This window comes from Lampetra planeri, chromosome 63 (assembly GCF_965212315.1).
Source record: "Lampetra planeri chromosome 63, kcLamPlan1.2.h2, whole genome shotgun sequence".
Lineage (NCBI taxonomy): Eukaryota > Metazoa > Chordata > Hyperoartia > Petromyzontiformes > Petromyzontidae > Lampetra > Lampetra planeri.
Genome location: NC_136169.1, coordinates 3,524,003 through 3,551,793, shown reverse-complemented (window position 1 = coordinate 3,551,793; position 27,791 = coordinate 3,524,003). Strand labels below are relative to the sequence as shown.

The window sequence follows — 27,791 nt, the reverse complement described above, 5'->3', positions numbered from 1 at the left end:
CGTATAGCCTTCAGAGGATGTTGGGGTAAGTGCTGTTTAGAGGGGACCCATTGAGACAGGACACGGCTCACGAGGGGTGCGAGTGATGAACACGACGCCCGGCCGCCTTTGTCTCCCCGGTGCACCAGGTATTCGTTTAAGTCTGAGTCGACCCAGAAGAGATGCCCATGAGCGATTTCTTATACATTCATACATTCGAACTCCGGTGGCCAGGGGTTCGTGGCGCAGAGAGCCACCGTTCTTTGTGCAAGCCACACGCACACGCGCGGCTCCTCAAGACACGCACGCGCACAACAGACACACTCACAAGCATTCCATGTGACCAAATATGGCAATACCGCCCACCCACCCCCCCAACCTCCACCACACGAATTGACCGCCACCCACTGATTCTCGGTAGCCTTTTACCCTCTGCCTCTGAACCCCCCCCCTTCCCTTGCAGCCCTCGGGTATAAGAGGGGGTGGATATTCAACGTCTCCACGCCACAGTCACTTTGCGTTGACTCGGCACGACGCGCTCCTTGTCCTCCCCAAGAATCATCTTCTTTCTCCTAGAGCCGTCAGCATGGGTAAGCCCGACTTCCAGGTTGTGACCTTGACGACGGATGTGCCTTGCGTTATACTCAGTGTTACCTAGACCAACGTTTGCCCAACGTTTGCCCAGCGGTTCCAACCATGTGGCACGCGACGTCGGCGTGTCTTGCCGGGTAGCCAACGCCTCCGCGTGCGTTACGCTACCCCTCGTTTGTAAAAAAAACCTCCGGGGTAACCCCACGACTCTCGTGAAAAGTGCCCACCGCATCCCGAAGGGCTGCCGACTGCGGTCGAGATCCGACGTGAGCCTTGGGCAAGATTTTGTAAGTAGTAAACGATGGAGCGTGTCGGCGAGATCGGTCAGGGGAGTGACAATTTTCATGTGCCCCAGGGCTTCCACCACCACCACCATACTCTTTGGTTCTTTCGGTAAAGTCACGTATAAAGATAAAATAATAAATTAAATAATAGCATACTACGACGTTTCCGAAAGAACCAAAGAGTAATCCCTGCAGTCACGAAAGCTCAAAATTAAGATTGAACCACTTCTACGGGGAAGTTTTAAGCTTATCTTTTTTCTCTCTCTCTGGGGTTTTTTGTTTTCTCTCTCTGCCTGTGTCCTCTCTTTGGAATTTTCACACTTAAATTCTAAACTTAGCAATCTTTGAAATACGTAATCAACCAGGCTATGCGTTAATTGTGTGTTGACCGACTCTCTGTGTTGCATTACATTACATTTCGATATTTTGCTAGGTTATTTTATTTTAGTGTGTCTCTCTCCCGTTCTCCTAATTTTCAAGCTTGCGTACCTCACCACCACCACCACGTTTACCAATGTCACTCCACCCCCATTCGAATTAACTCGTTTCCACGCCGCGCGCGCCCAATGATTGTCGGACACGCCCCACGTGACGTAGTTAGCAAAGTGCGCGTTAACAGAGAACTGATGCCATTGACAACTGAGGTCTCAGTGAGCGTGCGCACGTGTTCGGCGTGATCGAGCGGTACGTTTGGCACCCGTTAAGCAAGCATCGGACGCGTGCAGCGTGGAAACGAGTTAATTTGCGTTTGGATTGGGGAGGAGTAAATTGGTAGAGACGGCGCGTGGTGGAGTTTGGGAAACCCCATTTCTTATCCTAATTCTAGATTTGAAGCTTTCGTGACTGCAAGGATTCATATTCTTGGGTTTTTTCGGTAATGTCACGTAGGTAAAAAAATTAAATTACAATTAATAAAAGTAAAATAAAAATAAAATAAAAATCACGACGTTTCGGAGGCAACACAAGCCTCCGTCTTCAGGTGGAACCGTCACGGCACGATTGCTGTATCAAGTAAATGAGAAATTCCAAGAGATCCGACCCCGTATATATACTAACCCTAATTATAATACTAATCCTCTGACAAAAAAAAACCTCTAACCCTGTTCATACCCCATATGCAAATCTTAATAATAACTAACACTAAGCCTAATAATAACAACAACCATTATCTCAACCCTGAACCTTATTTGTAAATATTTAAGGCTGCATGTGAATGCATGTATGTACGTATGCGTGTTGACAAAGAGCGGTGGCGCATTGGTCAGCGCATTGCGCGACAAAACCGGCTACGCGAGTTCGATTCCCGCTCACGTCCAATGACGGTGGCGAATATTTGAACCGGTCCCGGGCCGCCCCTAATGTCATCTCGGCCTTAAATGAGTTTGCTGGTGCGATTAACACATCAGCACTGGGGAGACAAAGGCGGCCGGGCGTGGTGCTGGCCATCCACCCACCCTCTCGTGTGCCGTGCCAGACATCATGGGTGCAGCTACTCGCCAGGAGCACTTGCCCCAACAGTTTGTTCAGGCTGCACGGGGGATCTTTGTCTTTGTTCGTTCGATCACGTGTCCGTTAATGCGGCTCGTTTGGGTTGGCTCGCTTCACTATTCGTATTTTAATTGTTAAATTCCTCGTACAAAACGTAGCTCCAATGTCATAATTAAAGTTGCATTAGCAGCCTTGTCGCCGTTAAATCCAGATTCAGTCGGGCGGTTGTGGTGGCTACGCATGTGGCCTCTAATCCAGCACCAGTGGAGGCAGCAGCGAGAGTTGGTGTATCACACGAAGACGTCGCGAAACTCCCTATGGGGCCGTACCTCGGCTCTGCCAGAAAGAGGTGGTACAGCAGAAATGTGATCCGTCTCCATGGGGATAGAGCGTTTCTCCCTCGCACGCATGGCTTTTTGTTTTTCCTCCGGGTGCTCCCATTTCCTTTCACATTTAATTGAGCCGAGAACACCTCAGTACATAGAGGACCACAGAGCTTGGGGGGGGCAATCGTTGGTATCGCCGGCTTCTCGTCTGTGGCTCCTTCTTGCGCCTCCAAGTGGCCCTTTCTCTCTCTCTCGCTACGAGAGCGAGCGGCGGCGCAGCGTTCCAAGCTAACAACATCATCATTGCTATTATTCGGAGAAGTGAACAAGCTCGGTGGATGATAAGATTAATATCTTCCGGTAAAGTCACGTAGAAGGGAAATAATAAAATAATAAAAATAAAACATAATAAAATAATTCTCACGACGTTTCCCTTCTACGTGACGTTACCGAAAGAACCAAGAAGATGAATCCCTGCAATCACGAAAGCTTTAAATCGAAAGATAAGAATAATAGTTTAAGAGATAACAAAGCGGCATTGTGGTGTCGGTCCAAATATCTCAATGCTGAAAGATCACACTTCAAATGTCTAATTTATTTAGAACTGCTTGTTGTTTGTTTTCAGTTTGTTGTGTTGAGTGTTATTGTGTTGTTGTTGTTGTTTGTGTTTAGTTTGTTGCCCTTTCCTCTGCGCCTCCGATTAGCACGGTTGGCTACGTACGGTGCGAAAGAAAGTTCAACATGCGTATTACTCAATTGGAAATCACACGCAGCAGCGGCAACGACATCGCCCTCTCGCTTGCGACGAAAACTCGGCAGGACCCTCTTGAACAATGTGTCTTTTGACTGCTCAGGTTTTGGACTGGGAAAACGAGCGTGATAACAACGATGAGTTGAGCTTTTACAGATTGCAGCGACACGCAGACTTAGGGCAATAGCAGTGCGAAACAGAATTTACACATCTATGGGGAGCCAAAATCGCGATAGTTATCGTATCGTAAAAATAAACTATTAATACCGTGTCGTGAAACCTGATATCGCGTTGACATGGGTGTGCGCGGAATCATGTGTTGCACTAAACGGGGCCCCGTGGTTCGGATGGAGTGCTCTCTACAACAATAACGTCTGGTAATCCAGCGGGGGTTTGTTTAACGAAGACTGGATCTGCTGATGAGACCTCAGAAGCAGGGGCGGTTTATTCATTAGGGCGATTGGGCGACGCACCACCAATGTCATTCAACCACAGAGTCACGCTAGCCGTCACTGTGCCTCTGGATATAGTCCAATCAGCGTCATGCTACGTTCTGTGGAGTACCGCCTCTTTTTGGGCGATTTCCCTCCGGCTGAGAATCGCCCCGAGTGGTCCCATAGACTTACATTCAAAGATGTTTTTTTTCGAACGGGGGGCGCTGCAATGCATTCTCTATGGCTTCCGGGAGGGCTCGCACTAACGTGCTTACGTCATCATACGTAAGCACGTTTCATCCAACAAAATTATTTGTCGCCACCTAGTGGAATCTTTAATAAAAGAAACATGAGTGGATTGTATTAATAGTGAGTATAGAAACAAACAAGATGTATTGTAAGAGTCACTTTATTTTTCATTAATATTAAAGAAGTGAAGTTGCCTTTACATGCTTAAGCTGTTAATTTATCCTTTGCATGGGTGGACCTTATCCTTATCAATCATCCAGACATTTGCCCCCCCTGAGAGATTTTGCAGGAGCCGCCACTGCTCAGAAGGTCAAATCCCGTTCGAAGTTTGCTGCCAGGCATTCCTGTTCTGGAAAGCCGATGGGCCGATTGACTTTAACGTAAGCTAAACATTTTTTGTTTATTTTACAAGGTAAGGCCCACTGAGCTATGCAGTTTTTTTTCAGAAGTGAATTTGCCACAAATTATATCTCAACGAAGTGGCTTATCACGTGGAAATGTATAGCAGCCAAATACTCTAAACGCGTGATGTTGATTTTAAATGTGGAGGGAAAACCGGAGGATGCGGAGATAAATCCACACGACCACGGGGAGAGAGAGACACGCAAACTCAAAATATACAGCAGCAGGCGTCAGGGTCGGTATTGAACTCACAACCTCCTGTATACCAGGCGAGGTAGTTAACATCTATCCACCGTGATGATGATGATTAGAGAGAGAGAGACACGCAAACTCCAAATATACACAGCAGCAGGCGTCAGGGTTGGTATCGAACTCACAACCTCCTGTATACCAGGCGAGGTAGTTAACATCTATCCACCGTGATGATGATTAGAGAGAGAGAGACACGCAAACTCCAAATATACACAGCAGCAGGCGTCAGGGTCGGTATCGAACTCACAACCTCCTGTATACCAGGCGAGGTAGTTAACATCTCTGCACCGCGGCGCCCTATATGGGGCACACAAGACTGAATGTTGCATACGCATTAATTGTACAGTCATAAGGAAGTGTTAAGGGTTATACAGTACACTATAATTAATTTAAAATGGTTAAAGATTTCGCCGCAGCTTCCTTCTATTGCAATCACGAGAGCTAAATTTAACTCTGCCCGTGTCACCCCCGGCCACCATCACATCGGAAGCTAAGCATGAGGCTTACAGACTGATTCACACCCCACTTGGGTGGGAAGGCCCCTCGGTGCTTGCCAGGTGTTGTAGGCACGGCGCTACAGAGGAGGTGTAGCCAGGAGATGGCAGTAGAGCAACGGGGGGGGGGGGGGCTTGGGAGCGGCGGGGCAGTGGTTAGCGCATTGCGCCGTGAAGTCCAGTTCCCGGCCCTCGGCTCACATCAGCGTGAGATGGAATTGCGAACGGGAATCTCTGGTAAGGTCGTCGGTAAAGGCGCGGCACCTGCAAGTGCTCGCTCGCGCGATTTCGTTGCGGCAGAGGCATCCACCGTAGCTGGCTCTAGGGAGGCTACTCTTCCGTGGTGCCGTTTCAGGACGGTTTTGGAAGACGCGTGGGAGTCACCCACGATTTATCCCACGACACACGACCAGCCCGTCAAATTGACAGCGCCTCTGCACCCATCAATATAACGGTTGACTGCCGGGGCGGATAGAGGCGGAATTGCGGGCGGGGAAATGTTTAAGAATCGTGTCCCCGTATTCTACTCCCATTTATATTGTACCAAGTAAGGGCCTACTGAGATACGCAGCTCCGTTTCAGAAGCGACCTGGCCACAAATCATAGCCCAACGAAGTGGCTCATCGTGTGGAAATGTATAGCGGCAATATATACTCTAAATGCATGCTATTAAATGTGGAGGGGAAAAGCGGAGGACCCGGAGAAAAGTCCACGCAACCACGGGGAGAGAGACACCGCAAACACCAAATATATAACAGGCGTCAGAGTCGGGATCGAACTTATGACCTCCTGTATACCAGGCGAGGTCGTCCACCATCTCGCGGCCTCTGAATTGCAACTCAGTGACACCACCGCTGCGGCAGTGTGTTACTCGTTCCAAGAAATCCTGTCCTGGATTCTCCCTTCGATTGCGACGGATTTTGTTGTTTTTAATATTTTGTATGATTATTACAACCTCCCACTTCGCGAGACGGGTCCGACTCCAGGCTTACAAACGCAATTTCGGAGAAATTCAGTTTTTCCCTCCTCCAAAAAAAGTTTGGGGACTTCCCAGTGTTTTGTTTTTTTCCCCTCTGTGGTTATCTATCGCCACTGGTCAAGCTGCCCCTTCCTCCAGTTAACACAATGCCTGGTCAAGGGGAAATGACACGGCAGACATAATGCGTGTGTGCAGATATACAGGAACCAGTGCTGGGGGGAAGGGGCGATTATTTAGTTTGGCTAAGTCCATTACTCGATGGTGGCTAATTTACCGGAACCTTTATCAATCATAAGGGGGGAGGGGTCGGGGGGGCACCCTGATATCTTACCAGGCAAGGCTCACTCAACTAGGTAGCTCTTTTTTAGAAGCGACCTGCCCATCACAAATGATAGCTCAACAAAGTGTCTCATCACGTTGAAATGTATAGCAGCAGCCAAATGCTCTAAGACGCGTGGCGTTGATTCGAAATGCGGAGGGGAAACAAAAAAAACCGAAGGACCCGGAGAAAAATCCACGCGACCACGGAGAGAGAAACATGAAAACCCACAACATACGGGCGTCAGGGTCGGCATCGAACCCACAAGCTCCTGTATACCAGGCGAGGTAGTTAACATCTCGCCAGAGCGTTGACCAGGCAAAACACCGTCTGAGCTTCTGGGATATTACACCAGAGTGTGTCCATCTGGATGTTGAACTTCTTTCGTACTCTACGTAGCCACCGTGCTAACCGGTGTCCCAGTGATCAAGAGAGGAAGTGAAAGTGATCGGGGTGGAAGTACGGACGAGCTGTTTTAAATGAATTAGAGATACCATTGCCAATATACCTACTACACTCATGCAAAAATACGTGTACACATTACACACATACATGCACATACGGCAAGATTTGGCAAACACGATTGAGCTGGATGGGATACATTTGGGTGGGACAAGTCTGGGTGGGATACGTCTGCAGGATGGAGGTGGGCCAATTGCTGAGACAGGCATTGGAGTGGTCTCCTCGAGTCTGGCGACCTAGGAGAACCGTCAACCTTTGAACAGACGGTGGTAGACTGTTGGGGCAGATGTATGGGTTTTTGAATGAATCTATGGCTCTCTGTGAGTCTATGGGTATCTGTTTGAGTCTATGGGTCTCTGTGCGACTATGGGTCTCTGTGAGAGTCTATGAGTCCCTGATAGTCTACAGGTATCTGTGAGCGTATGTGGTTTTCCGTGAGTATATGGGTTTCTGTGAGTCAACAGGTCTCTGTGAATCTACAGGTCTCTGTGAGTCTATGGGTCTCTGTGAGTATATGGGTCTCTGTGAGTCTACGGGTCTCTGTGAGTCTATGGGTCTCTGTGGGAGTCTACGGGTCTCTGTGAATCTACAGGTTTCTGTGAGACTATGGGTTTCTGTGGGAGTCTATGAGTCTCTGTGAGTCTACAGGTGTCTGTGTCTGTAAGCATGTCTTTGATGATGGGTCTAAGTGGGAAGTGGTGGCCCAGTGGTTGGCGCACTGCGCTACAAACCCGGCGACCTCAGCGAGCTCATGGTCAACATCGGTGAAACATATCTGAGCCGGTCGTGGGTCTCACTTAGGTGGGCTCAGCCTTAAACGAGCAGCTGGTGCGGTGTGTATAAACACCAGCACTGGGGAGACAAATGTGCCGGGGGCGTGGTGCTGCCCGTTATGTAAGTCTGTAAACACTTCTTTCGCACCGTACGTTGCCAGGTCAAAGGTTATTTGAGTAACCAGGCGAGACCTCGAGAGACCAGAGGATGAGTCTCGTTGGGACACGGCGAGCTGGCTCACCAAAATATGCACAAAAGCAAAACAATGTAATTCAAATGAAGTCCAGCAATGAGAAGCAGCAAAGTATGAACAAAATAACAAAAGCTGTTTCTACCCTTTCTGGCAATAAAACGGGAGGTGTTGGGATGTTCACACACCAGAAACCCTTTCGCAAGGAATCGTGTCATCCGTTCGCCTTTTTGGCTGTGTTCTCCGGCCTGACACTGGTGGTGAGACTCGGCCATGAAGACTTTGGCTGCTGTGTCTGGTGTAGGCCAATCAGTGCCAGAGACAACGCGTGCATTATGATCAGAGCTACGTGTTTGTCTGCATGTTCACCACAAGCAGTGTGCGTGGTTAATGCAGTCATTGATTCCTTGCAGGAAGGCTTCTATTCGGTGTTTGAACAGCCTAATACCTCCTGTTTTATTGACAAAAAAGGGTAAACACGTTATTATTCTTCTTGGTTATTTCGGTAAAGTCACGTAGAAGGGAAATAATAAAATAATAAAAATAAAACATAATAAAACAATTCTCACGACGTTTCGGCCACAACGCAAGCAGCCGTCCTCAGGTGAAGAACAGGGCTGTCGGAAAGACAGCGTCTGAATGAACACCACCATGCTTCTACGGGGAGGGATTCTACATAACTTTGAGATCCTTAAACAAACTCCGGGATAAGAAGGCTCAGCTAATCGAGTCTCTCACCTTTCTGAAGAGATGCCGCGACTCTAAGCTTGGTGGTGTTTCATTCAGACGCTGTCTTTCCGAAAGCCCTGTTCTTCACCTGAGGACGGCTGCTTGCGTTGTGGCCGAAACGTCGTGAGAATTGTATTTTATAATGTATTTATTTATTTGTTTACTTCCCTTCTACGTGATTTTACCGAAAGAACCAAGAAGATGATCCCTGCAGTCACGAAAGCTTTAAATCGAAATTTCACATTATTATTATTTCATAATTTGATACGGCCAACAAAAAGGTCCCATTCATCGAATATAAATCGGCGCAAAAACAACTGCGTCACACGAGACCTCTCGAACAGCACTTGCCCCAGCAGTCCATCAAAGGCTACACGGGTGTGTGTGGGGCTCTATGTCTTTGTTTTGTCCCGTCAGATCCTCTGGAACTGGAGTCGTTCGAGAGGCTGGAGGTGGCGAACCAGAAGGCGCATCACCTGGAGGCTCTCGCCGTGGAGAAAGACCGTCTGTTCTTGCGGAGGGGGCAGCCGTTCCAGCTCCTCGTCAAATTCCGAGGGCGGCTGTTTAGCCCCGGGACGGATGCCATCGTATTGGCACTGCATACGGGTGAGAACCCAGCGGTCGGTGCGCACACACACACACACAGCGCGCACGACCTTACAGAGACACGGCCTTAGAGAGACACGGCGTTAGAGAGACACGGCGTTAGAGAGACATACGGCGCTAGAGAGAGACACGGTGTCGCAGAGAGAGAGAGACACGGCGCTAGAGAGACACGGTGTTAGAGAGACACGGCGTCGCAGAGAGAGAGACACGGCGTTAGAGAGACACGGCCTTACAGAGACACGGCGTTAGAGAGACACGGCGTTACAGAGACACGGTGTCGCAGAGAGAGAGACACGGTGTGGCAGAGACACGGCGTCAGAGAGGCACGGTGTCGCAGTGACACGGCGCTAGAGAGACACGGTGTTAGAGAGACACGGCCTTACAGAGACACGGCCTTAGAGAGACACGGCGTTAGAGAGAGAGACACGGCGCTAGAGAGAGTTCACAGAGACACACTCACTCTCAGAGACACTCGTTCGTGCACAAGAACAGACTGCTGGGGCAAGTGCTGTTAGCGAGCCGCTATGAAGGCCGGCATGGCACACGAGGGGGTGGGTGACCAGAACCACGCGCGGCCGCCTTTGTCTCCCTAGTGGCGATGGTTACACACCGCACCAGGTACTCATTTGTGTCTGAGTCGACCTAGGGGAGGCCCAGGACCGGTTCAGATAATCGTCACAGGTATTGGCCGTGAGCGGGTAGCCCGGGTTCGTAGCGCAAACTACTACACCACAGTAAACAACCACAACTGCAATTTGCCAATAAGTGGCGGCGACATCACCACGGCGCTTGTGCCAGGCGGGGTGCACATTGAGGCCACGTGAAGTGTCGAACGGCAGCTGGTAGGAGGTCACGGGACAGACCCAGCAGGTGCCACGGGTACGACTGACTGAGATGACTGGCAGATGCATCAGCTGTGCCCCCTACTATACCCACAGGCTCACACAGTGCCAGAGAGCCTGTGCGCTGTCGTAGATAGGCCTTCATCCAGCAGTGGATAAAGGCTCCGGAAGGTGATGCCACAGACCCCCAATTCACTATGAGCCGCTTCTTTTTACAACGAATTCGAATGACTAACATTAGATTGTTTTTTTTTAACGGAACGCTCACGCGTGTGGAGTTTCTGTGTTCTCTTTCTCTGGTCTATATTGGGATTCCTCCGGGTTTTCCGGTTTCTCCCCGTAGCTAACTTTCCTCCTCCCCGACCCCACCACACAATGTAACCGCGATTGGCCAAAACGTCTCAATGCTGAACCATCAATCATCTGCAAATCACTCGTTTGGGAACTCACAGCCGTAGCAACAGCGCCACTTACTGCAGAAACTTGGCAGCGCCACCCTGAACGCGAGTGAGACTCGGTGAGGCTTTCCTGGGCAAAACAAGCGGAATAGTAAGAACGATAAGGAGCCGTCCATAAATGACGTCACGCAACTAGGGGGGGGGGGGGGTCAGACATTTGTGACGATGTGTGACGAGGGGGGGGGGTTGAGAAATGTGACGTCACATCAAAATGCGAAACTTTAAATAAATATACACAACACGTTCTACTTAATTAAATATACTTTTTAATAAATGTTTTCTCCTACAACATCAGAGTGCAGCGCCACATTAAATACGCACTACAATGACAATAGCTTAAAGCGATTTGAAGCATGTTATTAATTATTAATCAGAGTATTGTTTTTTGTTTGCATTTGACTGCAAGTATTGTGGTTAATGTAAACATGATTCCTTGCAAAAGGTGTCAGTTTTGTTTCCAGAAATAAAGGGGGAAAACCCTATTAGTATATTTTGGTACTGGCAAAGGAGGCCTCATGATGTAGCCCTGCCCCTGTCTAAGTATCCTGAACCGGCACTATCCACTGTCTGTGTACCCCTGTGTACGCGTACCATCCCCATCAGCTATCCGCGTACCCGCATGTCACTGCAGGTCAAACCTGTGACTGGCGAGCAAAGTTACGTTCAGTCCCCTTTGAGCTGGTGGTGTGGATAACATAACGCTGATGCTGCACACGCCGCTGTGCGCGTCGTCAAATCCGCTCGTCTGTCGCTTAATATTTGTCGTTGTAACTTTTCTGACCCACCCCTAACTGGGCATCTGTCAAAAAAAAACTTCGTAGCTCATCGCATTTCTCCAGGATAATTGAAAAAAAAAATTCTGATTCTGCGAGCCCCGTACTGTTCTGACCTCCGCAACCAGGAGGGTCAAACGCGCTTCCACTTCGCAACATCACCCCCCCCCCCTAACCCAAATGACCGTAGGCCCCAGCCCTTCGCAGAAGGATGGCACTCTCCTGCGCGCATCCTCGGACAACGCGGGGGAGCTCTCCGTGACCGCACACGGCAGCGGCCACACCTGGAGCGTGCTCGAGGCGTCTACCCCGGCCAGCGCCCCCATCGGCCGCTACACGGCCTTCCTGGAGACGAGGCACGCGAAGGGCGGCGACCGCACGGTGCGCTGCTTCCCCCTGGGAGAAATCGTCCTTCTCTTCAACGCCTGGTGCAAAGGTGAGCGGGCCCGCCAGAGGCGACCCCCCCGCCCCCCCGCCGCCCCCGAATTCGGCGCATCACGACGAGCAGTCGATGGGCCCCCACGACAGCCACCAGGCTGTGATTGGGGCTCGCCGACTGGGGGACGATAACGCGACCCGCCGGTGGAACGTTCGGGTGCCTGCTGCGGTTGTTCGTGATTCAGATTTTGGCAGGCCGCTCCTGGTCAATTACCGCGGTCGTGTGAATTAACCGCAGAGTACAACGCGCCCACCCGCCTGTCTGCTTCGCTCGAGAGCGGGCGGCAGAGAGAACCCATGACGTCGTACGAAACGAAGAGGCCCGTTGCGTGCCCGCCGTTTTTTGGGCCCAAGTTTGAAAAAAGGTGTGAGAAAATCGCACCGCAGGCCACGTGGTTGGGATCGTGCGCAGGTGTGACACCGCTGCAGGCCGCGTCCGTGGACGATGACATTTAAAAAAAACGGTGGCGCGTTCCTGGGCGACGGTTGCCACGTGCGTGCCATAAGAAAGAGGGCACGAATGCAAGCGTACTCGAAAATTACACTGGTCAACAAAATTTTTGTTTTTTTTCTGGCCTGGACTTTTGCAGCTGTTTTAGACTAATTTCAGGGTGCTGATTCCAAATCTGATCTCAGATTTGCTCTATCACATCTCATTTGTCACTTATGATTGCAAGATGTTGCGAGTCATTGACTGCTTTAGTGTTAAAATATGGTGCTGTATTTTAGAATAGTGTGTTTATAATATTATTTTATGTAGATATCCACATTTATTTAATATTTTTCTTCTGCAGTTTTTTTTGAAAATGCAATATTTGATATCTCAAAAACCTGATGTGATAGACAAAAACTGATGCCAGATTTGGAATCAGCACACCAAAATTACCTTAAAACCGTTGGAATACCTTGTGCCAGAAAAAGTGTGTTGACCAGTGTAATAATGATGATGATTTTGTGCACGGGCGACCTTTGTGTCGTGTCTGTGCGGTGATGTTGCAGACGACGCCGTGTATATGGAGGACGACCTCCTCCGCTCCGAGTACGTTCTCAACGAGACGGGAAAGATCTACGTGGGCTCCCAAGACTACATCTCCTCCGTCCCATGGAACTTCTCCCAGGTCTCATGCAACAACAATTGCAACAATTACAACAATAATTGAGTGCATGTGGTGTTTTGCGCTAGGGGCTGCACTGCTCACAGATAATCATTCATATTGTGCTTGTTTACCAATGAAAGCCTCACCGAGTCTCATGGCGTATTCACATACCTGTCAACCCATACGGCATAACCCGTATTCTTGTACAGGGAAATTGAGTTTTCAGGTCCATACGGCGTACACCCGTTTCAATACGGGCAACAACATTTTTTTGTGTCTATTTGTTTGTGTTTCTCCCTTGTAATGGGACTTTGTAGGATGAACGTTGAGATTTATAAGGGGGCACGGGGTGACCAATCAGGTCTGAGTTGGTCTCTAATTAGGTAGGGCACTGATAAGGGTTGTCAGGTATGCATGCAGAGGATTCTGCCGAGGTTTTAATAGGATGGGGGGGGGGGGTTCGATCTTTCTGCGTGCAATCCCAATTGAGTAATTTGCGGAACAATTTATTTTTTTGCTCTCCAAAGTTTAGTCAAATATGAATGATGTCGGGGGATCTTTAACGTCCACTGTGGCGGACACGACGGCGCGGAGTATTTTATCGTCAGCACCACACTGCGGGACTCACCAGGGCGGCCTGCTTGGACCCGAACTGCGAACCTCTGCCGCTGGGCCCGTGTCACTGCTCCACATCACACACAAAGGTCCCCCGTATAGCCTGAACAGACTGTTGGGGCAAGTGCTGTTAGCGTAGTTGCACCTGTGAATGCCGGCACGGCACACGATGGGGTGGGTGGCCAGCACCACGCCCGGCCGCCTTTGTCTCTTGAGTGGTGATGTTTACACAATGCACCAGGCACTCATTTGAGGCTGAGTTGACCTAGGGGAGGCCTAGGACTGGTGTTGGCCGTTCGTAGCGCAGCACGATAACCGCTGCACTACCGTTCCCCACAACGCACACATATCGTGCACCCACAGACACAGTATACATACACACACAGCACACAGACTCTACACACACTCACTCCATCTCCTCCATCTCTTGGGACTTCTTCTAGGTTTACAAGCACACCGACCACATTCATAGCAACAACAACCCCCATTATCCACGAAGTAGCGGTGACGTCACCACGGCGCTTGTGTCAGGCTAGGTGCACTTCGAGGCCACGCGAAGTATCGAAGGCTCGCCGGCAGGAGGTCACGGGACAGACCCAGGTGCCATGGGTTGACTGACTGAGATGATCGGCAGATGCACCGCACGCACGCGAACACGGCCAGACATACATAACACGCACTCACCAAATCACATGAAGCACACGCGGTCACCGCACTGGACATGGCAACGACGTCGACTACAACTACGACGGTGACGTTGAAAATGACCGTGCCACCGGCCGCGTGATGGTGCCGCTGGCAATGCCGGATGGCGTTGGCCGCGGCTGACGCGTCGTTGTCATCCTTGCGCAGTTCGCCCAGGGCCTGGGTGACATCTGCTTCCAGATCCTGGACAAAAGCAACGTGGCGCTCAAGGATCTGGCAGCAGACACGAAGAAGCGCGGAGACCCCATCCACGTCAGCCGAGTGCTCTCCGCCATGGTGAGACGCGCGCACGGACACACGGGCACGGACACACAGAGATGCACGCACGGACACGTGCCCACGTGTGCTCTTTGAGGCCACGTGAAGTACTACAGGGTGCCACGGTGGTAAGATGTTAACCACCTCGCCGAGTGTACAGGAGATCGTGGGTTCGATCCCGACCCTGACACATGTATATTTGAAGTTTGCGTTTCTCTCCCCGTGGTCGCTTGGCTTTTTCTCCGAAATAAACCTGTTCCTCATTCCTCGCTTCTCTCTCTTTTTTTACGATCAGAGGAAACAAGAAGATGCTCGGTGTAGTCGGCACTTTGCTTCATTCATCATTTCGTTTTTTTTTTCAATGCTTTACTTTATGTGCCCCCCCCCCGCCCCTTTTTTAAAATGAAAGATTTCACAAAAGACGTCACGCTCTGATCTCCTCCTTCCCTCTCTCTCTACCCCCTCTCTCCCTACTCCATGTCTATGTCCCCCCTGTTTTCTATCCCCGCCGACATCTCCACCACAGATCAACTCCAACGACGACAAGGGGGTGCTGCAGGGAAATTGGTCGGGCAAGTACCCAGACGGGACGTGGCCCACCGGCTGGACGGGCAGCGCCGACATCCTGCGTTGCTGGTATAAGACGCAGTGCCAGGCGGTCAAGTATGGTCAGTGCTGGGTGTTTGCCGGGGTGGCTTGTACCGGTGAGTGCCATTTGATTGCACACGTTGTTTGCGTGCACGTACATACACACAAAGACAAAGGCCCCCCCCCCCCCGTATAGCCTGCAACAGACTGTTGGGGCAAGTGCTGTTAGCGAGCACCTATTAAGGCCGGCACGGTACACGAAGGCGTGGGTGGCCAGTACCACGCCCGGCCGCCTTTGTCTCCCCAGTGGCAATGTCTACACACCTCGCTAGGCACTCACTTGAGGCTGAGTTGGGAGGCTCAAGACCGTTTGAGATAATTGTCACTGATGTTGGCCGTGAGCGGGAATCGAACTCGGGTCGCCGGGCTCGTCGCTACACTACCACACACGTACACACACGTATCTCAAAACAGGTAAACCCTACCTTCCAGTCAGGTTTATCATTTTTCCGTGACGGTTCCATACTCTTATGGGTTCCATGTTTAATTATATATATATTTACAAAACCAAAATTGGCTCAATAGCCGACCTCATGGACAATACTGCAATGGAGCACACAGCACGGCATACACACAGCTGGCACGACCATGGTATTGGTTTATAGAGTTATAAACACAGAGTGCACACTGCACCCACATATATATGTAGTACACATTTCGCAGGGTTTGTGTCTGTATTAGCTGGGTGGTGGTGGCGGTGGCCATGCACACGTGGCCTGTAATCTCAGCACTGTGAAGGCGGTACAGCAAAAATGTAGACTCCACCTGTTCCGTCTGTTACGGGATAGAACGTTGCCCCCTCGCACGGGTGTTTTTTTGGGTGCTCCAGTTTCATCACACATGTACATAATTGGACTAGGGCTAAGCCCCCCAATTAGTCGCCATGGTGGCGAGATGTTAACTACCTCGCCTGGTATGCAGGAGGTCATGAGTTCAATCCCGACCCTGACACCTGTATATTTGGAGTTTGCATGTTCTCCCCATGGTTGCGTAGACTTTTCTCCGGGTCCTCCGGTTTTTTCCCTCCACATTTAGAAACATGCGTTTAGAGTATTTGGCTGCATTTTATTTCCACGTGTTAAGCTACTTCGTTGAGCTATCATTTGCGGTCAGGTGGCTTTTGAAAAGAGTTGTATAGCTTAGTGGGTCTTACCTGGTAAAATAAAAACAGTAGTAGTAGTCCGGCTAGCTGAGGTTTTATAGTCATACATACATACACATTTACATACACATATATATACGAAGGATGTGTTGTCAATTTTAAAAATTTTAGATTGTTGATTTGAAAATGTCATGGGCGTGGCATGGGCTAGAGCAGAGATGGCCTGCAATGGCACGGGAGAGGATTTTAAGATAATTGGACTTGTTGATGACTAGTACTCCGCGAGCTATCCACTGTGCCAAGCCAGAACCAAACCGTGCTACACTGGCCTCACAAGGCATCGGAATCTGGCTCCGGGCCGAGCAGGGCCAGGGGTTTGGCTCGTGGAGTATTCACTCTGTGTGACGTCAGTCAGTACACTCAAGGGACGCGCCGTCGCCACGCCATCTACACGTGTCTCAACTCGTCCATTACATGTGACGTCAGTGGCACGGCTCAGCTTGTGCAGTCGAAAAACCTGGCACCTCCTGAGCTGTGCCGGGCTGGCTGTACACGGCCCCTGCGCAGCACGTTTTGTGCCAGCGGAAAATACGTTTCTGTGGCCTTTGAGGGGTCACTTTGCTATGCATGACCTTTTGGCCGCTGACCTCTGGGGCGACCCCTTGACCTTACCCCACAGTGATGCGCTTCTTTGGCCTGCCGACACGCTGCGTCACCAACTTCACGTCGGCTCACGACAAGGACGGGAACCTCTCGTGCGACCGCTTCTACTACGAGAGCAGCAACAAGCAGGAGTCCCACGACTCTGTGTGGTGAGACACGGCAACGCAAAGGACGCGAGATGCGGCATGGGTGACAGGACACACAGGGACACGAGGAGTGATAGTGGACATAGAGGGGGGGGGGGGCATGGAAGAGACAAGGACGTGGAGACACGGGGACACAAACGATTGCAGACCCCGTCTGTGTAACACAGCAGCGCCTTCCTGGGCTATGAGAACGATGATGCCCCCCCCCTACCACCGCCACCCCTCTGTGCCCACTGTAGAGGTCGCAACCGGGTACCCGATACCCGTACCCTACCCGTACCCGTACCCGGCCGCATCAGGGTCGCAAACGGGTACCCGTTTGCGACCCTGGTGCGGCCGGGTACGGGTAGGCCGTGAGTCACTGGTGAGTAACTGTTTGTCACTCATTTCCCAACGTCTTGTCTCTTCTCACAATTCAAGTTCCTAGAATCAACCCACCCGCGCCTGCAACATGGCTTCATCCCAGAGGTCGCAATCAGGTACCCGATACCCGTACCCTACCCGTACCCGGCCGGGTACAGGTAGGGTACGGGTACGGCCGGGTACGGGTACGTGTACCCGTTTGCGACCCTGGTGCGGCCGGGTACGGGTACGGGTAAGGAATCAAAACCCGTTTGCGACCTCTGGCCCACCGCCTGGCTAGCAGGCACACGTGGTCGCCCATCCAGGCCCCGAGCATCGTTTGGCTCTCCTAGGTGCTCTTCCAACGTTCGATCAGATCGGGCGCATCGCGGGCGAATTTGTTCAAAGGGCAATTCGGCTTGGCGAAGTAGTGTTGTCGCAACATGAAATCCACTATTCTGATGGTCTAGCCCGACTGTTAGCCTTAACGGGTACTCTCGAATGACACTCGCCCCGGCAGTGCATCTCACTACCTTAACAAATTCTCCTTATCTCCCCCCCCCCCACTTCAATTCTCCCCCTTTTTCCCCCTTCCCCGGTTAACCCACTGCTCCCGACTGCTATCCCCAACGTTGCAGAGTAGTGAACCCGGGTGACTTTAATTGTGGCCCCCATTTGGGGGAGCATTACTCGGAGGTTGTGGCTAGACTGAGATGTTTACTCCCTCGCCTGGTATGCAGGGGGTCGTGGGTTTGATTCCGACCCTGAGACTTGTATATTTGGAAATTCATGTCTCTCTCTTTCCGTGGTCATGTAGATTTTTCTCCGGGTCCTGCGGTTTTCCCCTAGACATTCATAATCAACAAGCATTTCGAGTATTTGGCTGCTATGAATTTCCATTCGATGAGCCACCTCGTTGAGGTATCGTTTATGGCCGGATCGCTTCTGAATAAGCGTAGCTCAGTAGGCCTCGCCTGGTGAAATAAAAAGTGCGGCTTAATTTGAAAGTTTCTTTTGTGTCTAGTTTTTTTTGGGTTCAATTATAATAATGATACATTCTCATCATCAGCACTTTCCCCTAACATTCTGTTTCAACGTGAGCACGAATAAACAGGCGCCCCTTAAAACAGCGTTCGGTCGTTCCCGTTGTGTCGGCTGGCAGGAACTTCCACGTGTGGGTGGAGAGTTGGATGTCGCGGAAGGACATTGAGGAGGGATACGATGGGTGGCAGGTGGTTGACCCAACCCCCCAGGAGAGGAGCGAGGGTGAGTGACGCGTGTGATGGCATCGACGCCTCCGTAAGCTGGCATCTGTAGGCTCACCAGGGCAGCAACATCATCCTCATCAACATCATCATCATCATCATCGACGTCGACACACTCCCACATAATCAAATCTGTAACTCACGAGACAACCTCATCATGACAGGAGCGCAGCGCAGGCCCCCGGAGGACCACAGATTTCACGCAAAGCACACAGAAACGTGCACAACCAAGCGCTCGGTCTGTGTGCACACGATGCAAAAGCCATCAGCAGTTCCCCAAGAATGCATCCACCCCTTGCAGTTATATTTCTTCACATACCAGTTACGAATCATCAGTAGTTCCCGAAGAACTGCAATGTGGTCCCTCTTATCTTAAGTCACGGTTAAATGACCTGAGGCAAGATGAACTGCATAGTGCAGTTCTTGTTGCAAAATGCAGAATGGCCGAGTGCTTATTGCGTGCGTTGTCTGAAACTCAAAGTCATCCGGCCGGTACTATCTTTCCGTAACGACGATGTTCTCCAACCCAGCTGAAATATACGCTCCAAGCTTGGTGGTGTTTCATTCTTCACCTGAGGACGGCTGCTTGCGTTGTAGCCGAAACGTCGTGAGAATTATTTTATTATGTTTTATTTTTATTATTTAATAAAAATTTCCCTTCTACGTGACTTTACCGAAAGAACCAAGAAGATGTTCTCTCGCCATTCGCAGATCTCATCGATTGATCAAGGAGATGCAGGAGGCATGCCCACGGGGCCACGCGTAGGCATCCTTATTTTTTATTGACACGATTGGGGCCCTGCGCCCGTATCTCCCAGGCGTGTTCTGCTGCGGGCCGGCGCCGGTGAATGCAGTGCGCGAGGGCCAGGTAGCGCTGGGCTACGAGACGCCGTTCGTGTTCGCCGAGGTGAACGCCGACGTGGTGATGTGGTCCGTGGCGGCCGACGGGAGGCGAACGCGCATGTCGTGCGTCACGGATCACGTGGGACGCTGCATCAGCACCAAGCGCGCGGGCCGCGACGAGCGGGAGGACATCACGCTCCAGTACAAGTACTCCGAAGGTACACGGGGCGAGACGCGCGAATGGCGAGTCCCGAGTTGGTCTCGTTGAACCGGGCCAGAACCCGGGGTGACTCGAGGGAGCGGGACAGGAGCAGCCTGGGATGGGTGGTGAGCATAGTGGGGGCTACACTGTACGGTGGGAAAGAAGCCCCAACAAACACACGCACGCACGCAAGTGAAAACCCCTTCAACTACCACCAAGCAATGTAAAAAGAATGAATAAGCAAATAAAAAAATGGCACCAAAAACGAAGAGCGAAGAGAAGTCGGGCCGAAAGACAAATCGCATCACGTGAGACATTGAAATGATTGCGAAAGACGTGGGTCGATGCCGAATGGTAAAATTCCCAGCGGCGTAGATTATGTGTCTTAGAACTATCACGGCACAATTACAATTACATACCTGTCAACCCATACGGTTTACCCATATTCTTGTACAGGGAAATTGAGTTTTCAGGTCAATACGGCGTACAGCCGTTTCAACACGGGTAAATTTGTTTTTGGTTTATTTGTTTGTGTTTCTCCCTTGTAGGATGAACTTTGAGATTTTTAAGAGCACGGGGTGACCAATAAGGTCTGGATTGGCCGCTGATAAGGTAGGCACTGATAAGGGGTTGACAGGTATGCAAATAAGTGACAGAAGCATTAAACAGAAATGACAACCACAACTTTGTTTACCAAAAAAACCCACCACCCAGTCATATTGGCATCGGCTAAAAACATCCCCAATGCTGAAAATATTACCCGCAGGTAACTCAATTGGGATCACACACAGCAGCAATATCACCCTCCCTCCCCTCCCCGCCCCCACTGCAAAAATCTGCCAAAGATCCTCCTGAAAAAGAGTATTAGACCTTAATGATGCCTTCCTGGGTAATCCAGCGATATAGTAAGAAAACTGAATTGCATTTACGATTGCCATATTCTCCGGATTATGTGACGCACTTTCCTCCCCGTATTCTGACGCAAAGGTTGAGGGGTACGAGATGTTAACTACCTCGCCTGGTATGCAGGAGGTCGTGGGTTCGATCCCGACCCTGACGCCTGCTGCTGTATATTTGGAGTTTGTGTCTCTCTCTCATCATCATCACGGTGGCTAGGAGATGTTAACTACATCGCCTGGTGTACAGGAGGTCATGAGGTCGATCCCGACCCTGACGCCTGCTGTTTATTTGGAGTCTGCATCTATCTATCTCATCACTGTCACAGTGGCTAGGAGATGTTAACTACCTCGCCTGGTATGCAGGAGGTCGTGCGTTCGATCCCGACCCTGACGCCTGCTTGTGTGTTTGGAGTTTGCGTGTTCTCCCTGTGGTCACGTGGAGTTTTCTCCCGGTCCTCCAGTTTTTCCCCTCTACATTTAGAAACATGCGTTTCGAGTATTTGGCTGCTATAAATTGCCACGTGATTAACCGCTTTGTTGAACTTTCCTTTATGACCAGGTCGCTTCATAAAACGAGCTGTATAGATCAGTGGTAAAACAAAAATAGTTTAGTTTAGTTATTCTTATAGCCCGCAAACTGTGCGCGCGTGTGTGCATACGCGCGTGCACCTGTGCACGTTGTGGATTAACTCTGCGTGCGAAATGAAAGGTCAACGCAAAGAATGCATTTAATAAAATATAAAGGTGCAGCCCTGAAATTTCCTGCTCATGCCACTGCTTGCAGAAGGGCCTCCACTACAGGGCGCTCTTGACGTCCTCTCTAGAGGGTAATTTGCCTACTCTTCCACATTGGTAAGACGTCTTAGATGAGGTGGCTGTTCTTATCCCACAACCGGCCGAATGAAAGTTCGTTGACTGTGATCAGCAAACATGACGAATGCAACTCCAAACAGGACGAGTGATCAGCACGAGACTAAAAGAACGTCATAGAAATATTAAATACTACCAAATACAACTGTCAGCAGTAGCAGAACACGCGTGCCAACAAGGACACTCAATTGATGTTGAAGTTCTGTGCAAAACTAGCTACTACTGGCCAAGACAAATTAGAGAATCAATCGAAATTGAGAGAAATACAAATAATTTTAACCGTTCGGATAGCCAAAGACGTAGTGCTGCTTGGAAGTGAAACATAAAAAAATACATTGTTGATATGCATGCCTATACAGGCCACCGTACTTCAATAGGGATTACCTTTGGTACGGCTATTTTAGTACATACAATGGACAGTAAGTACAAGAACAATAGGCTTGCATAATGCGCATGCATAATCCACGTTGATTACCAAATACATATGCATTCATTAACCCGCAGCCACTATCGCGTAAGAAGTGCACACAAGGGGTGGTATCACATCTACGCCTCTCTTTAAGGAACGAAACGGGTGGACTTCTCCACAAATCTGGCTGTCGCCTGATGAAGCTGGTTGTAATTACTGGCGTAAAACGTCGTACTCAGATTGTAAATGTTGTGGCTTGGCTCTCCAACACACCGGTGTGCTGTACTAGTGACGAATTGGTCACGTTCTGTTTACGTGACAACCCTTACGAATTTGCTGTATCGGGTGGTGGCGGGTTTAACGGCACTTCTATATATTTACGCGATCTAGCCCAAAAAAACTGTATTATGGATGATATTGGTCGCGAAAGCCTCCTACCACGTGTTAAACTCCTTAAACCTCTCCCCCCTCCCTACTCCTTAACCGCCCCCCCCTTCCCGACGCCCCCCCCCCCACTCTGAATGCAACTCCTTAACCCTCTCCCCCCTCCCCAAGGCTCCAAGGAGGAGCGAGCAGCCTATGCCCGGGCAACGTGCATCGTCCGTGGGGAGAAACCGCAGACAGGAGTCGACGACGAATATTCTCGGCCGCCGCGTGTGCCGCCGGCCCCCAACGGAGCCGGCGAGCAGGGCGAGCAGCAGGAGGTGGTCCAGGGCCTGCTCCTGCGAACCCGCCTGAGCCGCTCGGCGTTTGTGGGCAGCGACATGGACGTGCACACGTCGCTGCGGAACCCGTCGCGCCAGCACGCGGCGGTCGTGCGTCTCGTGCTTTGCGCCAGGGCCGTCACCTACACGGGGATCGTCAAGGGCATCTGCACCCAGAGGGAGTGCACCGTGAAGGTTCCGCCCGGAGAGAGTGAGTTGACCTCCGTTGAGTATGGCTAGCCACGTGCGATGCGAACGAATTTCCACATACATACAGGCAGTCCCTGACTTACGAACGGCTGACTTACAAGCACCCGTATTTACGATCGGGCTTCCATAAGATATTTATGTTTTAACCATCCGACCTGCGAACGTGAACTCGCAATTGCGAACCAAACCGCAGGACTGTTTACAGTGTTTCATGCAAATTTACAATATTTCTTCTAATCTACGAGTTTAACAGTGTTTCCCTTTTTTGTTGAAATGTAACACATTTCATGACACTGACAGGATGTTCGTTTAAATACAGTTACCTTATTGTGTTTCGACTTCCGAACAGTTCGACTTACGAACTGGCTACCAGAACGGAATGCATTCATAAGTCGAAGTCTGTGCGTACATACGACGGGGACGAGGGCTGCCCACCTGTTCTGTCGTCGTTATTGTCGCCAGGGGGGCAGGATGGCGTGGTGATGACACTCGTGGAAAAAATGCCCTGGTTTCGACTCCCAACATTAGCGCCCTTCCTGCATGGAGTTAAAATTATTATATAAAAAAAAATTCATTCAATTTTACCAGGTAAGGCCAACTGAGTTATACAGCTCTTTTTGAGAAGCAACCTGGCCACAAATGATAGCTCAACGAAGTGGCTTATTGTGTGGAAAATCTTAGCAGCCAAATACTCTCAAATGTGTGATGTTCATTATAAATGTGGAGGGAAAGACTGGAGAATCCGGAGAAAAATCCACGTGACCACGGGGAGAACACGCAAACCCCAAATATACAGCATGCGTCGGATTCAGGATCGAACCCACGACCTCCTGTATACCAGGCGGGGTAGTTAACATCTTGCCACCATGGCTCGTTTGTATTGCCTCTCTGTGCTTCTGTTCTGCATGGGTTTCCTCTGAGTTATCCAGTTGCCTCCCATAGCTTACAGTTTTTTTTTTTACAGATATTGCCCGAATATCCCATAATGTCAATTCTGTTGCTATTGCTCTTTCTGTTGACGATGCAGATGATAATGCTCTTTGTAATTACTGACAAAACGTCGTACTCAGATTGTAAATGTTGTGGCCAACACACCGGTGTTGCTGTACTAGTAACGAATTGGTATGTTCTGTTTACGTGACAACCCTTATTAATTGGCCGTGTCGGGTGGTGGCGGGTTTAACGACACATTTATATATTGTTGTATATTATTGATGCTGACGATCATGCAAATGGCGATGCTGTCCGTCTCTCACTAGTTGTCTCGGAGCCGCTGCGTATCAAGTACAAGGACTACGAGTCTCAGCTGAGAGATCAGAACATCATCCGCGTCACCTGCGCTATCACTCTGCCCGGCCAGGAGACGATCCTGGCCTTTTCTGAGCGGAACATCATCCTCGAGACCCCAGCGATCCACGTGATGGTCAGCCTATAGCATCTGTTCAGAGTGAATCCGTCGCCACTTACACAGAAAAGTGTGCTTTTTGTGCTAAGTTTGATGTCCTTCCCCTGCACCTCTAATTATCGCGGTTGGTTTCGTACTGTGTGAAAGAAGTTCAACGTACATGCAACATACATACTGTGTGGCCTAAATTTTTTTTTTTTTTTTATATAAACGACGTTTCGGGCCAGAGCCCTTCTTCGTTGCACGTAAATAGAGAGGCCAGAAGTGAGACAGAGTGGATGAGAAGAGTTGGAGACTGCAATTGTTTACACCGTAGGTCCTGATGAGAATTTAATTGAATATTTTTCTCATTAAGTTTTTTTTTAAACAGCCACAGTTACTTAATAGTAGCTGTTGAGTAAGAGCGAAACCCTTGCATAATCCTGAAGAATGACAACCTTTACTGCAGCCTTGCACCCCATTGGTTCTTAGTCATACATTTTGTGTGTGTTATAAACATAGGGTTTGGTGAAACAAATAAGTTGTATTTAACGTGTCCGTGCTTAATTTGTGTTTTCGATGATTTACCTTCTAAAAAAATCTGCCCATGTCTCGTCCCCCCCCCCAGAAAGGGCATCCCCAGGTTAAGAACCACTGATTTAAGCGGAAAATTATTCAATGTTGCTGGCACAATGCATTGCGATCACAGCACACGATGTTAAATTTCGATTTAAAGCTTTCGTGACTGCAGGGATACATCTTCTTGGTTCTTTCGGTAAAGTCACGTAGAAGGGAAGTAATAAAATAATAAAAATAAAACATAATAAAACAATTCTCACGACGTTTCGGCCACAACGCAAGCAGCCGTCCTCAGGTGAAAACCAGGTCTGTCGAGCACACGATGTGTTAAATGGAGCCCCACACGTGTTATGTTTACATGGGGGTGGGGGGGAGGGTGCGCTTGCCAATTCTCATCTGCTCATCCATCGTGTAACAAGCCAAGGCTCTGCCGTTGGGACCCAGAAGGTCGATTTTGTTCGCGTCAACAAATGCTGCTTCGATACAGGGCGGCAGGGTGTTGCAGCGAGAAGGGTTCGACAAACACACATCGAGGAATGATAGCAACCCTCCCGACGTCGACGAGGAATTGGAGGCGCTTTTCTCTTTTTAAATCCTTTATATTAAGTTCGCTTGTTAAATCCTTTATATTAAGTTCGCTTGCTTGCTTGCGTGCTTGCTTGCTTGCTTGCGTGCTTGCTTACGACCGTGCAAATCTTTCGGTCGTTTTTTAACCCACTTCCCGTGATCCAATCGAGCTGACATTTTCCACACAGACTCGTTGTGCGAGACAATTAATGTTCGTGAAAAAAAATTCCCAAAATTTTACACTTTTTAGGCAAAAAAAAAAATATTTTACATATATTCAAATAGAACTCATTCACAGTATAAGAGCCCAGAGCGTAACCCCTCCACAGGCCGTGGCGGAGTAGCGCAGTTGGTAGCGCCCTCGCTTCCCATGCCAAAGGTCGCGGGATCGATCCCCGCGTCCTCCACAGGCGAATATATTTTAAATCCTTTATATTAAGTTCGCTGCCACGCATATAAAGGATTTATAGTGAAAAACTTTGTTTTTACGGGTTATACTTATTTGTGGATTGGTCCTGCCAGGTGCTGGGTGAGCCTGTGGTTGGCCGACAGCTGAAGGTCGAGATGTCCTTGGTGAATCCACTGCCTCAGCCTCTGGACGACGGGGTGTTCTCCCTCGAGGGACCAGGCCTCACCAGTCTCCAGAAAATCTCCTGCAGGTACAGAAAATTCCCCACGTCACGCACGTTTATTTTACACCAATTGTTATTGCTATTATATAAAATAACATAATGTTATTGATATTGTTGTCGTTTAAACGTTGCGCTTGTTTACCCAAGGATAGTCTCACTGGGTCTGGGTCCTTTCCAAGTTTGCACAGTAGGGGGGCTCGTTGCTATGTCTTTTACAACTCAGTAATTTGCAGGTGATTTTACCGCAATTGGAATGTTTGGTCAATACCCAGTTACATGGTGTACATTGAACTTTTAGTTTTATGTGACTCTAAACTCATCGAACGATACGATGATGACGTCCATGCGGAAGCAAACCCATGCTTCTTACTATGATTACTGCGGCAACCGCTTGCCGAACCAAAAACAAATGCAGATTTGTACCGCGAAACGAGGAAGAACAATCATGTTCTCGAATGGATCACCACGACGCTTGCCAAAGAGGCATTCATCAGAATCAGAATGTTTATGATGAGCTACAAAGCCCTTTTTCACAGATGTCCTCGAAAGTGTTCAACTAGATGCCGTGGATTAATGGTGAGCACGTGTCTCCCCTCTCCATGACCCCGACCCACAGCGACGTGGTGGAACCCGAGAAGAAAGTGTGCGTCAGTGCATCGTTTTGCCCAAGCAAGCCTGGGCTGCACAACCTCATCATCACGTTCAACAGCAATCGCCTGCGCAATGTCCACGGAGAGGCACGCGTCATCGTGCGCAGAGCTTAAGTGCACCGAGCTGACTGCCCCGCGCAGCCTGGGTTCAGAGTCTGGGTCTGCGTGCATTCCAACCAGCTGTGCGGGATACTACGGGTTTCAAAATGACCGTAAACATAGTAACAATTCAGTCTATTTGGTATTTGCGCCATTATTATCGCGCAAGGATATATACAGGTGTCCCAAAAGTCTGGAATTATAGGGGAAAATAATACAAAAAGCAATAATAACGCCATATTCTTTGGTCCGTTCGGTAAAGTCACGTAGGTATTAAATAAAATAAATTAAATCACGACGTTTCGGGCACAACACAAGCGTCCGTCATCAGGTGGGGCAACCGCAGCAATAAACAATTGTTGAAGTGGGCAGAAGGGGGCTGCTGCAACAAGAGGCCATTTCGGCAAGAGAAGGGGGGGGGGGAGCCAGGGAGGAGAGAGAGACGGGGTTAGGGGGAGTGGAGCGCTGCCAAGTGAAGCGCTGCTAGAAGGGATTAAAGGGCAAGCAAGGCAAAATGCCATGGGGGGGGGGGGGGGGGGGGAGTAAGCAAGGCTAGGAGTGTGAGGCTGAAGAAGAATGGAGATGCGGATATGAAGGCAACAAAGGTTTGTTCATGAAGCCATCCAGGTATATAAACATAGACATAACTTCAACCGAAAAGATGGATACAAATTGAGCAATCATTGGAAGGATGTTATTAACCAAGTAAAACCTTAACTGCTTTATGGTGTTGCCTTCATATCCTCATCCACAGTTTCTTCAGCCTCCCACTCTCAGTTCCGCTCACTTCCCCCCCCCCCCCCCCAGGATTTTGCCTTGCTCGTCCTTTAATCCCTTCTAGCAGCGCTTCACTTGACAGCGTTCCACTCCCCCTACCCCACACCCCCCTCTCTATCCCTCCTCCCTGACTCTTACCGATATAGCCTCTTGTTACAGCAGCCCTTTGCCCACTTCAGCAATTGTTTTTTGCTGTGGTTGTCCCACCTGATGACAGATGCTCGTGTTGCGCCCGAAACGTGGTGATTTAATTTATTTTATTTTATACCTACGTGACTTTACCGAAAGAACCAAAAATATGGATC

At 49.7% G+C, this 27,791-nt stretch overlaps 1 protein-coding gene across 1 annotated transcript; it reads left to right on the top strand.

Moving 5' to 3' along the window:
• Window positions 1–450: 450 nt before the first annotated feature.
• On the top strand, window positions 451–27,145 carry LOC144736947 (protein-glutamine gamma-glutamyltransferase 2-like). The gene is made up of 13 exons (XM_078619649.1): window positions 451–569; window positions 9,121–9,309; window positions 11,573–11,818; window positions 12,820–12,938; window positions 14,385–14,513; window positions 15,022–15,199; window positions 16,925–17,057; window positions 18,559–18,662; window positions 19,480–19,722; window positions 22,440–22,799; window positions 24,058–24,221; window positions 25,851–25,987; window positions 26,577–27,145. The coding sequence occupies exons 1-13, from the start codon at window positions 566–568 to the stop codon at window positions 26,722–26,724; spliced, it is 2,154 nt and encodes a 717-aa protein (XP_078475775.1). The 5' UTR covers window positions 451–565; the 3' UTR covers window positions 26,725–27,145.
• The last annotated feature ends 646 nt before the right edge of the window (window positions 27,146–27,791 follow it).